The sequence below is a fragment of the Triplophysa rosa genome, linkage group LG11, assembly GCF_024868665.1.
Source record: "Triplophysa rosa linkage group LG11, Trosa_1v2, whole genome shotgun sequence".
Classification (NCBI taxonomy): Eukaryota; Metazoa; Chordata; class Actinopteri; order Cypriniformes; family Nemacheilidae; genus Triplophysa; species Triplophysa rosa.
In genome coordinates this window covers 20,732,356-20,749,504 of record NC_079900.1, presented here as the reverse complement: position 1 = coordinate 20,749,504, position 17,149 = coordinate 20,732,356, and the positions used below count along the sequence as shown (strand labels likewise).

General features: G+C 39.3%; 1 protein-coding gene across 1 annotated transcript in view; it reads right to left on the bottom strand.

Annotated features, from left to right (window-relative positions):
* sdk2a (sidekick cell adhesion molecule 2a) overlaps positions 1 to 17,149 on the bottom strand; it is a 145,868-nt gene that overhangs the window by 62,704 nt on the left and 66,015 nt on the right. The window contains exons 2-7 of the mRNA XM_057346533.1: positions 11,557 to 11,716; positions 9,754 to 9,860; positions 8,834 to 8,981; positions 7,547 to 7,680; positions 4,275 to 4,386; positions 3,944 to 4,134 (exon numbers count right to left, since the gene is read on the bottom strand). Of these exons, the coding sequence (XP_057202516.1) occupies positions 3,944 to 4,134; positions 4,275 to 4,386; positions 7,547 to 7,680; positions 8,834 to 8,981; positions 9,754 to 9,860; positions 11,557 to 11,716 (852 nt within the window). The remainder of the gene's footprint in view (positions 1 to 3,943; positions 4,135 to 4,274; positions 4,387 to 7,546; positions 7,681 to 8,833; positions 8,982 to 9,753; positions 9,861 to 11,556; positions 11,717 to 17,149) is intronic.

Below are 17,149 nucleotides of genomic sequence, written 5' to 3'. Positions count from 1 at the left end.
CAAATATGTAGATCCAAAGCCAAGGGCATACATAACATTGTAACCCAAGTTTAAAAACAGAAAAAAGTATCGTGTTATGCCAAATTAAGACGTCTGTACAACGGGTATTATTCAGGTCGGAGACTGTAGGTGAGTGCATGTTACCAATCAAAGGATCGGAGAAGTCTGCAATTGTCCCGCCTCCAAAGTCTTAGAAGTCAATTCGACGAGCGAGCAAGTGTTGAGCAGTTGCGAGAGCATAGAGAGAATCGCGCGCGTGCGCTCGTCAAAGCCTCTGCTCGCAGACTGAGTTTTACTCGCTGAGCAGAAATGCGCTCTCGCGAGGATTCTTTTCCGCTTGCGGATACTGTTCTGCTCGCTTGCGGAGTTTAAATGCGCCCTCGCGGAGCAGCTTTCCTCGCGGATTCCATGCGCTTGAGTTTTGGGTCTATATAAACGCCATACTAAACACAACGCATCCATACTGACACGTCACAGTTTACTTCCATGTGTTTTTAAAACTTTTTACATGTGATTACGTAGCGTGGTAACAAGTTCTGTATCATACGCCACAGAGAACCGTAACTTTCAATAAAAGCATGACGCTCGCTCTTCTAAAGACCTCGCGAGCCTGTTGGCTTTCGATATGATGCTGGGCTGTAGTGGTGGGCGGATTGATCCTGAAGTATCGATACTTTCGATACTGAGGTTGTATCGAAAAGGATCGATCCTAACATAAAAATATCGATACTAATGTGTTTTTAGTTTTTACTACTGATTTAATTTATTTACTAATGTAGTTAATAATTGTATAATGAAGAAAAACTATTTCCCATACACCTAGTTTTGCACACGTTGCTCCTCCCTGCCATGTTTTGTAGTCCGCTATCACGTGACTCAGCAGCGCCAAGCGCAAGCGCGCAGACGCTGCTGCAGCCAGCGAAAAGAAGAGGAGCATCGTGTGGAGTTTTTTCACCTCGGTGAATAAAAACACCGCGAAATGCGATGTATGGCAGTGGGCCTTTGGGGGTAAAAAGCCAAAGATTGAAAGTACTTTATTGTTTGAGACACAAAGTAAATAAAGTGCTTAAATAATAGTGTGCACTTTGTTTATAAATTCACTCAAAAAAGTGTAATGAAAGGGAAACATGTTAATTTGTTCTATTATTTTGTCTAAACATAACACTGAACAAAAACTGAAAAGCAGTTTTAAAATCTTTGTTCTTGAGTAATCATTTTGTCAACTTTGTTTTATTTTTAAAGCTAGAGAAGTAGTACTGGGATAAGGAGAAATTGTTTTGTTATATATCGTTTTTCTGTTCTGTTAATCTGTTATTGTTACTATTTTCCAGTAATAATTTGGTGCAAAGTTCATGTTTGCAAATTCGATTACAGGAATAAATAACTAAATAAATAGATTTATTTGGTTTAAATGATGTCCAGTGTTTTAACATCTACATGATTAATTAGCCTACAGGCACATTAAGAGCACAAATCACAAAATATTTTAGTGGTCATGAAAATGTATTCAGATTTAGCATATTAATGATGCATTCATCTGATAAATCATGACATTTCATCTACAGGAAAGTAAATGTAAGTTCAAGTGAATGCTTTTTAAAAGTTAAAAGTATTGGTATCGGTATCGAAATCGGCAATACTGGCCCTGCATTTATACTTGGTATCGGATCGATACTAAATTTTACAGTATCGCACCACTACTGGGCTGCCGGTGTTGTATCAAAATCCTACTCCCGTGAGATTACGACTCCCCTGTTTTCCCCTACAAAGGTTAGGGTTAGGTGTGGGGGCGGGATTTAGAGATAGGGACCAATCACAAAGCAGCATCCTAAGTGAATGAACCAATCAGAAGTAGGGGAGTCGTAATCTAACGGGGAGTCGAATTTCGGCACAACACCGGTGCGAGAGGTTACCATATAACGTTGTTTGCCGTTGATTAGTGTCGTGACGCGGCTTGCACATAGCACTGCATGCGTGTATTGGCCAGGACAACCTGAAATATTCATATACTGTATAATATGATGTTTTTAACGATCAAATGTTGGTGAAGGGTAAGATACCTGGCGAGCCACATGATTTTTGAAAAGAGCCACCTGTGGCTCGCGAGCACGACCGCTTTCAGGTCCAAACGCTCTATTAGATGCAAAAGACAAAAAAAGCTAATATGTGACCCTGTCTGTCTCACCTTAAGTCATTTTTGGGCAATTTACTGTTTTCTACATAAAACCATACAGTACTTCATAACGTAAAGAACATGCTGTATCCATAACCATGATGTCTATAATATTGACTGTGTAATGTAATATAAAAGATTGGAATTATAGTCAAATTACCGGCGGATACATTTTGTAGGGGTGCATGTCTATTAATTCATTAATATAATGACTATTGATATTGAACATCAAACTGGTATTGGCCCTGATCATTGGCTGTTTTTAAACTATTGGCCGATAGTCGATGTGAAACGTGAAAATAGCTTTTATTGGCAGATAGCGATTATTGGCAGATATATCGACTTAACATTACAACAAAAATGTACAATGAATTTGATAACATGTTCTTGTTATTATATAAACATGTTGGTGACATGTTATTTTAACAACACTTATTCAGTTCGAGTCATTTTTAAGATATAAAATACATTTCAGAAGCAGTCATTACACTTTGCAGTTATTGCATATTAAAGATCTGTCTTTGCATTATATGTGTGTTTTACTGTAAACTGAATAATACAGCGTGTGAAACCATAGGCGCTGCTGCAAATTCTGTGCCTGTCCCGTGTGTTTATGTATTTGCACATGCTGTATGTTGCGCTACGAGTCATCCACACAAATGCCAATTTGTCACAACCCCTGTAAATGTAAGTGATGGTCCTGGGTCCAGATTTTAATTTCCCAGCGAGATCACGTCTTTGAATCTATCCGTGCTCATTAGTTTGACTGTACAATAAACAGATTAGATCAACCGTTCTGCTTACAACTCCGCAGTGAAGTTATGAAGTGGAAAACACCTGGAGAAGTTTATAAAAAGACTGGCAAGCCTCTTTGGAATGTTGTCCATCATAACAAAACTGAATAAACATGGCACAGCCCAGACAGTTCCAGCATCAAGCTGTCCAAACAAATTTAGCTACTGAACAAGAAGAGCGAAAGAGACCAGCTGCAACTCCGAGATGAAGAGCGAGCAGAATCTGTCCGGATGTCATGGATCTATACAGCGCTTCGATTTTGAGTGTGGCCAGACTGATGCAGTTTCAGAGGATGGCAAATATATATACTGTATATTATATTATACAGTATACTCTATATAGGATATATCCATAGTTTGTTGTAAGACAAGTAGAGAGCTGAAACCTGCTGGAGGACATAAATCTAAAGTTGAGTTATTTGAGGAAAGCAAAGCAAGTGTTTAGCACAAACCAAATACACCAAGGTGACACCATTCCAATCCTCACACTTTATGATAATTTCAACCAGGAGAAGCTGGAGAATATACTGGCGTCAAGTGCAACACGAATAGACCCGAAAATCTGGAATGACCCAGCCAGAGCCTTGACTTGAATCCAATTGAAAATTTAACGTACGAGCGTAAAATTGCAGGTTCTCTTCATTTGATTTCAGTAGAGCCGGAGCATATTTGCATGGAATAATGGACAAAAAAAAAGAAAATCTAAAGGCACAAAGCTTATAGAGACTGAAGACGATTCAAGGCTGTAATTGTAACAAAGTATTGACTTATAAATGAGCCTTTACTTTTGGAGAGAAATGGAGGCTCTTGAATGAACAGATACCGTGGTGTTTGATTAAAAACATTTAAAGGAAGATTTCGAGGATTTAAATGAGAAAATTATTCAAGCAAGTTAATACTTTCTGGCACATGCACAATATGAATGTAAAATGGGGCTTCGAAAAGAAGAAACGTTCGGTCCGCCATTTATTCTTACCCAGCACGTGCAGATATGCCCCAGCGGTGACAGAGGGGGCGCTGCTGCTTCGGAGAGAAGCTTCACATTCGTAGTATCCGCTGTCACTGACCAATGGACCGCTGATTGTCAGGCGACGGCCATAGTCCCTCAGGCCTCGGTTTACCAGCACGCCATTTTTCCGCCATGTAATACCGAGTTTAATGAGAGGCCTGGAGACAGAAGGGGAGAAATACGGATAAACACAGGCAGAGAATGAGAGATAGCAGTTGCCCCAAGGAAGCAAATAAACAGAATGGAGTTTTAATAGTTTGATAGAGGTCATTTCGAGTGCTCACACACACACACACACCTCGCATTGGCCACACATTCCAGCGTGACCTCAAACGTGCCCACCATCACGCTGGTGTTCTTCGGCGGGATTATGATCGTGGGAGCGATTGGGTCTGCTGGACCACCCACATCTGAAGAGAAAGACAAACTTGTATTATTCAATTGTTTCTTCTAGCTATGAAATTAGAGTTCACAAGTTTACATGATGATACACTCTTAAAAATAAAGGTGCTTAAAAGGTTCTTCACAGAGATGCCATAGAAGAACGATTTTTGGTTCCACAAAGAATCATTCAGTCAAAGGTTCTTTAAAGAACCATCTCTTTCTTACTTTTTTACCATTTAGACAAAAAAAGGTTCTTCTATGGCATCGCAAAGCACCTTTGTTTTTAAAGAGCGTATAAAGGGAAAGTTCGCCCATATATTACAATTTTGTCATTGTATCTCACTCTCATGTCATTCAAAACACCGTTTTCTGTGGAACACAAAAGAAGATATTTTGAGAAATGTCTCAATGGTTTTGTGTCTAAACAATGGGAGCCAATGTTGTTTGCTTTCCTGGTAAGAGCATTGCGATAACAACGCAAGGTCGTGGGTTCGATCCCAAGGGATTGAACATACTTAGAAACAAAATGTATAGGATAACGCAATGTAAATCGCTTCGGATAAAAGCGTCTGCCAAAATGCATGAATGAATGTTTGGTTACCAATGTTTTCCAAAATGTCTTATTTTGTGTTCTGCAGAAGAAAGAAAGTCATACAAGTTTGGAATAACATGAGGGTGAGCACATGGTTTTTTATTTTAAAATATAAATATAAGATAATTATATTATATAATAATATAATAAAATAAAATATAATCCTTATACAGTATGGCATTTCAACTATGTTCCCACCCACTTCTCACAAACCAATCAATTCATGATGTATAAAATACAGTTTTTTCTTGTAGAATGATTTTTTCACTCTGAAATAAATCAGATTATGCCAGTAAAATAAATTGAGAACAGAGTTTTACGCTAGCTTTAAAAAGAGAGCAAATGAAGACCTTAGCTTAAGTTGTCTGCTTCTCAGAATTGTCCCCTGAGAAAGACTCCGGTCTTTAAGAGAAAAGCTCTCGGAGAAAAGATCTCAACGATACAACAAACTGTGCTCAGATCTTCCACTCCACCAAAGTCTGCGATCAAAGGCTAGGCATTTAATAAGAACTCAAACGTTTCTCATAAAACTCTTCAGAGATGAAATTATGCGAGCTACACTACATTAACCGAATCTACACCACATGTAAGGATGTTCTCAGTCGCCAGCTCGGGCCCCAGGATCCACATCCATCCATCTGACTCTACCAGGGCCTTTTTGTACAGTCACAGGGTGCCTATGAAGCCAGAAAGCAGAAAACCTTTTAAAAGCACAACCCCTGAGCAATAAAACGTTCCTCAGGGAACAGAGGCAGAAAAGCGAGAGTGTAGGTGGAGGACGTGAAGTCAGAAAGGAATCAGACACAAAGATACTCTTTAAGCTCTGAGCACTTGTTCTTCTCCTTCGCACAACCCTCGCCATTACGTGCTTAGTATTATATATGTAATTGTGGGCGCCCTCTCGTCCTGTAAGTGCACTGTAATACTTCCACTAATGTGCCATGCCGCAGAATGGAGTCTGATTGAAAGACACCGGCAATGTGATTAAATGGCACGCAATCACTCGCCAGCTCCAGGAAACCTTTAGCTGCCCATTGATTCTCTGCCCTCAATCAGTGATCTCTCTTTTCCTCCATCCTGATCTGATTCCACGTTATTTGCTTCCTTTTCTAAACGCTCGGACCCTTGAATGAGAGTTACAGCCGGTGTTTATGCTCTCTCTTTTTCATAAATATGTTTTTGTGGGCTTTATTAAAGACAGGGGCTGTGTTTATGAGGGTGCTTAATCACTCTGTCATTGTGGCACCGCAGGAGCACCGCTATCACACACAGCTCCATGAGGCTTCACCGCATGCCATGTACTCGCAATCTACTGCGCAGCAAGTTGGGGAATATTGATTCTTGAAACACTTGAGTTGAGCCGGGCCCCCATTCTGTGCAGTGTATTTGGCGAGAACCACTAGGGGGAGATGGAGATGTTTTTTGTGAAGAGGTCAGTTCACCTGTTGGATGCAGTGGTCATGGAGTAAAAAGAAACAAACAAGATGGCCTGGGATTGTATAGTCTTAATGGCACGCCCTACTAACTGAGGGGTGGTGCGATGAGAGTTCGAGTCCAGCACACATCTATTCCTTCTCATTGTTTACCTGTTTCATTAAGACTGTCGACAAAGCCAAAAATAAAATAATGTCGAGTTTAAGAAACTTAGCATCTTAAATCTTTCATTTAAAATGGGTTGCTGCATTGTAAATCTATGTTAGCATAAAGCGTATATTTACCAATTTAATATGTATGCTTCAAAGACATAAAATGAATATTGATATACAAAAGTTTTGTGACATTCAATTTCAAATAAAATATAGCCCAAACATAAATGTTGCCTTAGCAATAAACAAAAATTATTAACTGGAAATAAATTAAACTGAAATGAAATAAATGAAAAATAATTAAATTAAATTAAATCTACATTTTGTAAAACAATATATAATCAAATGAGAAAAACACATAAAAAAATTAAAATAAAAACTAGGACAAACAACAACTGGCATCATGTCGATAAAATTAAAATAATATTATTGTATTTACGAAACATAATATTTAATTAAGTATACTTTGTAACTATTGCTATCAAAACTAAAATGATTTAAACATGTCTGTTGAAATTTTAATCAAATCAAATAAAGCCCAAAGAAAATTGAGAAATGTTGCAGTAGTAATTCGACACACTAAAATTATTAACTGGAAAAACATAAAACAAAATGAATTAAAACTTTAATAAAAATAAATTAAACTAATAAAAAATGAATACATAAAAAATTTAACCTATATAGAAAACAATGAAAAACTAAACGTTCAATGAAAACTAAACATATAAAAATAAAAGCTAATTCAAAATAACAATAAAACAGTAATAAAACTAAAATACTTTATTAAGTTCCTTTAAATGTAGGGTTTGATTAAAATAATAATATTGTATTTATTTAACATAATATTCCATTAAGTATATTATGTAACTATCGCTACTAAAACTAAAATTATTAAAACATGTCTGTTAAAATTTAAATCAAATAAAATATAGCCTAGCCCAAACCCCCTTAGTTTAGCCAGATCCCACATGGACACTTGTTGATATTTTGACTTTATCCAGAACTCACTTTCCACGGTGAGGACGATGGGCTGACTGGTCTTGTTCTCCCCGTTCTTGTCATTGACGGCCTGAGCGTAGTAACGGCCCGCATCAGGGGCAACCGCAGAGAGAATGACCAGCGTGTTGTCCAGAGTGAGAGCTCTGAGGATTGAAAGAGAGGACAGAAACTAGAAAAAACAACAACTGGCATCATGTCGATAAACAATTTACAACATGAGGAAAAGCGTGCACGGCCAGGAGGCCGGGATGGTTATGCTATTTGCATCGAGGACTCGAGTGGATAAGCGTTTTACGATTGCCGGAGCTGCGATGCAGGTCATGCGTGAGTGCGAGTGGTTAAATGAGAGTCGACACTTGGAGTGCAGTGAGATTAGAGCCTGTGTATCTGTCAGCACAGGCCTGATCAACCCGGATTACACCGACTCCAGCGCAATTAGACTGAGGGCTTTCAGAGCGACCGAACCCAACGCGCAGCGGAATATCAATGCACCGACGGAGCAACAAACAAGCGGCAAACAAATCGTACGGTGTCAGGTCCTCTCACCATCATATACGGCCATTACAGCCTCCTGAGAGGCACGGAGAGAGAAAGAGAGAGAGAGAATTTGAGGGCCGAGCCGCACCGCAGGAAACCTCAGATGTTTATATAACCCCCGCCTCAACGCCTGGGGTCTCATATGTGATTTCCCGCATGTACCCGTGCTAAAAAAACACGGTCTGAGTGTTCTCCAGTCCAGTCAGTGGGATGGGGGACACGACCCCCTCGCCCCCCCTGTAAGTGTCTAAAGCCCTCACGTCAGATGTGACACTCTGGATGATCAGCATGAATTATAGATCATTAAACACACAGACTGTTTTGGTCGAGCCTCCTGCAGGCGGACGAAGTAAATCGATCTCAGGCGATTACTAAGACCTTTCTAACACGAACCGAGAGCAAACACACATGCCGCGCAGCCGGCACGCACGCGGCAACTCGGTGTGCGCTCGCCCGTAAAGCCTGCCAATCATCCAAGGTCATCAATAAAGGCCTTTTGTCCATTTTGTCTAATTGGCTCCCGTGTTGCAGGCTTCCTCTCTAGCTTTCAATCACATTTAGTCTAAAGTCAACAGGGGTTCTTATTATAGCGGACTTTATCAATGCGAGTCGGGGAGATCAAACCCGCTCTGACAGGATCTTCTGGAGTAATTATACTATAACATTGTATTCTTTATCTGTATGGTACTGTATAATAGCTCTTGTGTAATAAAGGGAGCCATTAAGTTGAGCAAAGAGCACGAGTCAAGAGGGGCTTACATGCGACTGCTGGGGGGGATCTTGCGGCCGTCTCTGAACCATGTGATCCCGGGCCGGGGAAAGCTGTGGATCTGTGGGGGAAAGATCAATGCCGCCTCCCCCTGGGACACCACCTGAGATCGTTCTCCATCCACAAAGCCTTCCATGTCTAGGTGAGAGAAAGGAAGTCCAAAACAGGAAGAAAAAGGAAAGTGAAAAGACAAAACAAGAACAAGGAAAATGTGACCTCGTTTTACAATCTTGTGAAGACATAAGTAGTTTTCTTGCTCATACTGGGTCTTGGCTAGTCACGTCATGACCCTTTTCAGCATCAAAAAGTTTTTTGTACTTATTAATATTAAAACAACATCAGAGTGTATTTAGTGGTGATTTACTATAATTTCCCAGAAAAACTTTACTGTGCTTATTCTCTTTTCCACTTTTTTCTATGCTTCAAAAAATTATTTTCGTAAGGAAATTGAATAATTTGACTTCTAACAATACGAGTCCTACTGATCTTGAAGGTGGGAAAGAAAATAACATGAGATTTATCACTTTGGCACAGATATCACTTTGACCTACTCAGCTACTCAGACTCACATAATAAAAACATAACAAGACAAAAATGTTTTGGATCTGGGGGGGTAAAGGATAATGTTCCCCCCCAAAATTTTCCCTTGGAACATTCAAAAATGTCCAGCTGACAAAAATTAAACATTAAATATTTATTTTTTGTATTATGTATTAAATAATGATCTGTCAATTTAATGACAGAAGCAAAAATGTGAACGTTATAAGGGCAATGAATTTTTTTTTTGCCAAACCAGAATATCTGATTCCGCCCCCCCAATCGAGTCAACCTATAATCGTTAGTAAGAAAATAAGTTGAAAGATGAACATCAGAGGTTTGTCGGTTGTTTTTGTCGGCTTGTGACACTTACAGGCGACCTGGACATGTGTACTTCTCTGCATCAAAGCCCCCACCCGATTCCTCACGATACACCGGTAGAAGCCCGCATGGGAGCGGTCCAGCGACGGGATCACATACCTGGATAAAGAAAATTGTAATGCCATCAACCATCTTCCATTTTCCTAACTTTCTTCTCGCAGTGTAATAGCTTGTGGATAGTCCAAAGCACTAATCAAAACTAATGTCCTTTGACTTAAAACAGCTATTTATCGGTCATTAATTAATCATACAGGGCTATATGCTGTCTGAGTACAGACCACAACACGGGAGAGTCCATGAAAACTTACAATGAGAAGGAACAAAAGAGAGAGAGAGAGACAAAATAACGTGAACATGTTTTGTTATAGGGGTTCATATTAATTGCTACTGTGAAACAAACAAACATTGCTTTTATCTTTTGTTACCCCTGTTTAGGTTGCATGCCAGAACAAGTTGTGTTCATTATTTTGTGAAATGTAAATTCCTATGTAGTGCCAAACATTTCAAACGTTGTTACTATTAATGTTTTATATTTAAAGCAAAATATACTATACACGTTTAAAATCGAACACTTGAATGTTTAGGATTCATAGGCTACTACTACTATTTAGTATTTCTGGTTCCTAATTGCTCTTGATGCTTAATCATTAGGGGTGGGGCATGGCAGGTATATGCTCCGCCCCTGGATATGTGTTGCGTACATGCAGTTGACTGTCTTGAATGCCTGTGCTCGCAGCCATGTACGACAGAAATAGGCTGCCATCGTAAACCTTTAAGCATACATGTGTCACACACCTACGCACATCGCCTCAGTCGCAAGCCCGTGGCAAGACCTATTAGTTAAATGGAGTGATAAAGAGCGAGTAAAGCATGTGGGCAGCAATGCTTTACTTTACCAGTCACAACTGCTTCATTTCCTCCTTAGATCGTGCATTACTAGTCAAAGGTTTAGTATGACCTACTGAAGTGGATTCAAGCTCATTCTTTGATGTGAGTAATCCAACGAAGAGAGCTGGTCCCTGCTCAGTGGAAAAGGAAAGCCACAAACACACACACATTTCAGTGGCTGAAAGACAGGAGACTGCTGGGAAGTTTGTGTCACCAGGGATCTTTTGGAGATGCACTGTGGACAGCATCAACACTGCTGCTATTGTCCTGACAGACAGGCAGGAAAAGCGTAGAAAAAAACCTCTGGCAAAGAACCAAAACATGTCTACCTTGACCCTTTCTTGGAGTAAACACTGCAGGTAGGTCAAACTGGACTCATTTAGCCATTAGAATGCGTTTAAATGCACAGGCAGATATGAAAGACTCTTTCTGGAGTTCTGTGGTCAGCAGGCACAAGGTCATGGAGCCCACCCTGCTTACCATAAACCAACAGAACCTGCCTTTCTAAATATAAATACTGCAGAGCACTCGCAGCTATTGAAAATCATTCACAAGGATCTCGACTACCTGCTCTTTTTTTGATGGTTAATTCCGCTCTGCCTCCACCAGGGATACAACACTTGTGTAAAATACATAAGAGAAAACATGGGCGACAGGAAATACATCTCATGCTCATTTAACGTGGGCTCGGAGGCAATACGAGTGCAATTTCATGGCCGCGCTGGGAATGAGGCCCCACATCTCGAGAGGATTACAATCCTCCGTCCCGCTATAAAAGACACCAGACGTCGTTCAAATAATAGCGTCAAATGAGAAGCGTGTCTCAATCGCTACTGTGCTTAATGCTGTGTTTGTGATGGTGATTAAGATGTCTGAAGGACATACAGCAACGGCCGGCAATTCTCACCTGTACTCTAAGGAGAAACGTGTCAGCTCGGTGCCGTTGTAAAGCCATTTGAACTCCAGGGGCCAACTGCCCTCAGCCATGCAGGTGAGAACCAACCGGTTCCCTTCCAGGTGGACTTGGGTTGCCACTGGCTCCATCTTGAAGTAGGGTGGAACATCATCTGAAGAGAGAGAGAGAGAGAGAGAGAGAGAGAGAGAGAGGCGCTTAACATTATTCAACAAAGTAGGACATGTTCCTGGATCAACATGCTTCATTGCCATCGACCAATCTGATGTTAGTTTAGGATTTAGTGTCTTAAGACCGGTGTTACACTGACATTTACATTTAGCAGACGCTTTCATTCAAAGCCACTTATAAATTATAATACAAAAAGATTAACCCAGAGGAAAACATGCAAATGTATTACTACCATCCCAAATTTCAATTACTTGTAAATAGCATAACGCTATAGCAGAAGTGTATCAATAATATTATTATTAGGTATTGCAGTATAGATGGTTTCATCTTAACAACATAAACAAACATTACCGCTCATGCGCACTTTTGTGACCCCAACTTCACTTCTGGTGCACATTCACAAACAATAGAGTGCCTGTAGATTATTTCTGATAACAATCAAAAGAAACCAAGAACCTTTACTTGGCTAAACTTGTCTCTCTAATATTTTGAATTTAGACTCCGATACCAAGCTCAACCGCTAGATGTCAATGTACCATATGGTTTCTTCAAATGCGACCAAATACAGGACCCATACTACAAATTGTTTATTTAATACAATTATTATACGGTAAAATAATACTACAAATTAATATGAACATAAATAGTTATATTATTAGACACTAGCCAAACACAAACCTGAAGTAAACTGGGGGTCAGTCTGATGAAACGGTCTACATCGTCATTTACAATAAGTGTGGTATTATTAACTGTGATGGACTGACCAAAAAAAGCACACACAAAATGTTACAGATAATCGATTAGGCAATATTTATTTTTAGTAAATAGTGCTATAATATCATTATTGTAAACTATTTTGATCACAATAATACTGTTGTTAAAATCTGAGCCCTATCACATCGAAGTTGCATTCTTCAACATTCAACTACAGTAACTTTTCTATATTCACAGCATTCAGTAAACACAGCTGGTGTAGTACCGTCACAGACACAAAAGTGCACCTTTAATTTAACCGAGCTGAGTTCTTTCTGGCTCATTCACAGATCAAATCGTGTCTCGAGCTACTTCAAGGTAATCTTGATTCAGATGTGACCGCAAGTGGGTGATGTCTGAGTGGTTGAGATGTTTACTGTGTAATTATTCCATCCTTTTCCATTGGTTTCACACATCGCAGACATGACGGGCGGACATTACACCACAGTCAGGATAATCGGCCAATCAGGGCTGCGTCTTCTTATGTGACTTTTTACCTGTGTTTTGCTTATTTTTTGTAAGGTGAGGCTCTATAGTGTAATGTAAATATAAGTATATTTTGGACTCGTTTCATTACGTATACTTTATTTAGTAACTATACTAATATCAAAATACAAGCAGTATTCTTCTAAATGTGCTATTTCATTTGGGACTAAATTGGCCCACTTTTTTTAATACACTTTAAGTAACACTTTACAACTTTGTTTTTCATTCATACATATCCATACTACAATTGAATTTATAGGGATACAAATCGTTTTTAAGTTCAAAACTTCAATACACATTTTTGTTTTATGAAAGAACACTTTGAAGTATTGACACGAATTGACACGTTGTTACATTTTTGGAGCGGTGCACATCAGGCTACGACGTAGGATATGGAGTAGGTAGTCTCAGCCTCAGACTTTACGCCCACAGGCCGTTGGCTGAATGGCACACTTTTCTGGAAACACTTCAGCATGTTCAAAGTCGTCATTTGATTGGTTCAATTTGACAGGATTTCCTGGAGACGTGCGTGTTGCTTTCTTTAACGGTCTGCTTGGAAACAACACAAAGCCGTCTGATCGATGAAAAATGCTGTTGTGTTTATATCGGTGACAATGAACATTCATCACGATCGACTAAATGCTGGATTCTTAAAAGGTTCACCGCATGAACTCATAAACATTGTTGTAAACTTTTGAAACGTTCGTGAACACACACCAGTTTGTTATCGTGGGGACATTTCTACACTCATTAACATGGCGCGGCGTGAAACGAAACGTGATTAGTTGCTTTACCTGTCAGTCATATGGCCTCTTGGGCAGCCTTGACCATATAAAGCGGCCAAAGTTCCCAGACCCTTCCCAGTATGAATGTTGGCTACGCGAGACTACGGTGTAAGGTACATATTGGTCTGCGTAGGTTCCGCCGTAGGTCTAACGAAGAAGTAAAAATTGGGCTTAAGGCTAATTCACACTGATTCAACAAACAGCAGCAAGCTCCAACATTCTAAATTCTCATTAACATTGATACAGCAAACGCCAACAGATGTTTCACACCGATAAAACATACTCAGTGTGAATTAGCCTTTAGTAAACTAGTTAAGTAGGTTCTATACTGCAAGTATAGTTGTAAGGGAACTTAACACCTTACTTATACTTTACCATTTTTAGTAAGTTATACTATTTTTACTATTATAGTTATACTATGTTTTCACTATATATATTTATCCCTATATATTGCACTATATCTGTACTGTATACTAGCTGACTTGTTATTATATAAACTTGAACATGTAGGATTAAGACAGTATGTAAAAAGTAGCTAATGTGCTACTTAATCAAAAAAGTCAACAACTACACGCCAAGTACACTTGGAATAATAATAAGTATACTTTTACATATATCTATATAAGTATAGGCCAAATATACTACATATCCAAGTACTGTATATACTATACACATAGATTTTTCTGTCAGTAAGTCAAGTATACTTCAGTGTAATTTTAAGCATATTTCTGAGAACTACATAAAAATTAGATAAACCAAAGTTGACTAGTAGCACACCTGAATCATTTCTTTTTCATCGGGGTCAATGATATAACAGCAAAGGGAGGCAAAAGAGATGCTCTATATACACACCGGTTTCCCTATTGGGCTGTTTTGGTGGACACTTTAGAAAAATGTGTTTTACACGCATCTCTCTTGCCACCTCTGAGAAAACACCTGTGTTAGTTAATTCTCATGAAAGAGATTTGTTTAACCACGTCTACACTGGAAACAACCAATGCCAGACGTGTTGCACCAAGGTGGCTTGAGCTCGCCTACGCTGGAAGCTCTGAAGATGAGAGAACAACTCAGCTGTGAGCTTGAGGCTACAGCAAATATATATATATTTTTTTTAACAGAGATCTGCTGTCAAGGAAATGTTCTTCACATTGGTTGTCTGAGAATAGCGAAATGATTTTACACATGGTTAATACAGCTACGAGTGATTTTAAATGAGAAGGCCACAGAACAGAAAATCACAGGCTTGTTTCGATGTAATGGCCTGATTTAAGTTATTTAAATTCACAAATAAAATTCATAACAAAAATATAGTCACACATGCACAGGTAAAATCACTCTGCATGTCAAAAACAGAAACGAAACACCTATCAGCTGAAAGGGCCTCGATTTAGACAGCTTTATTGATAATAATGGGAACGATTCAGTTTTGACAAGACACGCCGCTCTTCACATGATGTTCAGGATAGGGCTATTATTGCTTCATCCTTTGGGGGTTGTTTTATATATGTAGGCACCCCCAGGCAATGCCTCAGATGAGCTCTGATTGTTTAATAAGAATGTTGATCCACTACCAACAAAGAACGTTGATCCAGCAATACGTTTTACAGGCTAAATCACTTCATGCTGAGAGAATGAGGCCGAGATGAAGACCAAAGAGCCCATTAGACACGAACACAATTTGACAAATCAAATTCGGCTCTGTAAAATATAAAAGACAATTTGAGGAACAATTTGTCTGTTGTTGATGTTTAAAGGCAAAAACAAGAGACATCTGCACAACAGGAGTGACTTTCACTCGCCTGAAGAGGTAAGTGAGGGAAGGTTCTGAAGATAAGTTTAAGATGCAGCCGCTCTGGCCGCAAACCTGACAGAATGAGCTATAGTGTGCCGAGGAATCCATTCATCCTTGGTGTTTCTAAAACAGCCGGATTATACAGACTCGCAGACAAACACAAAGCCCTGCATGTGTGCGCCTTCAGCCGGGAGACAAAGTGCTTTCATTTTCCTCACGAGGAGCAGATGATGGCACGTATCGATCGCGCTGAGGCATTCTCTGTAGGTGACATAGATCTGATTGTCACTGTGTTTGCGAAAGGCCAATTAAAGTGTGTATTAATTGAGGCAATAATGCAGTGAGCCCTGGAGCTCCTTTTCAGGGAGGCTGGAAGCTGTTGACTCGAGTCAAACATTGCACTTTTTTCTGCACTCTGATTTAAAGGGACGGTACGCATAAAAATGAAAATGTTGTCATCGTTTATTCATGAACCTGTACATGACTCTTTCTTCTGTGTAACACAGAGATATTTTGAGAAATGTCAATTTTGTGTTCATACAATTGAAGTCAATGGGGGTCAGTGTGGTTTGGTTACCAACATTCATCAAAATATATTATTTCGTGTTCTGCAGAAGAAAGAAAACCATACAGGTTTGAAATTACATGAAGGTGAGTCAATTATGAAAGAATTTACATTTTGGGTTCAGTATCCATTAGAAGGCTTTTAATAGAGCCTCTCCACTAGGGGGCTCCATAATATGCACCACAAACATAAACAAAACACACAAACATGATTATTAACACGCACTCAAAAGTTATGCCGCATCACAAATCTACTCAATCTGCAGGAGCTGGACCGTTATCACCGCAATTAAGCCCGGTACAACTCTCCACATCATTGCCATTGGGTAACATGCTGTTGAAAACAATCTCTCTGTGAGCAAATATAGATGCCCAATCCCCTCACCCCACCATGAGTGCACAGATTTGCCAGCCGTACCGCCGTAGTTATTTTATCCTCCCGTAAATGCACTGCCATTCAGCACATCCACTTAGCGATGCCGCACAATAAACATAGCACCATTAGAGACCTCAGGTGCCAAATCAGACTCCACATCGATTGGCTGAAAGCAGAATCCCCCCACAACGATATGATAGATGGTTGTGCATATGTGTGCAATGTGTGTCGTTTTGCTGTATTTCATTATTTTTGCCAGCATCTTATAAAGTCTCATCTCGACTGTCTCCACCAGAAAATAAAAATGACCTCATCTCAATCATTTCTCCCGGACAGGAAAGGGATTAAATGGAGAGGGAATTGAGACCCCTGCTTTTCCGATTTTGTGGGGAAGACCCAAGTCATTTTAGAAAGATCTCAAGAACGGCTTCATTCTTCATTTTAAACAAACTCAGATTATAAATATTTGTATACATATTCAATACAAAAATATTATAAATCCAAAATGTATAAAACATGTTTAAAACTAAAAATGTTATTTATTAGGCAAATAACAAGCTGAAACAACAAATGTTTTGCATATTTCACGTTTTTATACCCAAATTTGAAGCATCACATTCAACTTCTCTCAAAAGTCAGAAATTAATCAAGCTTAACATT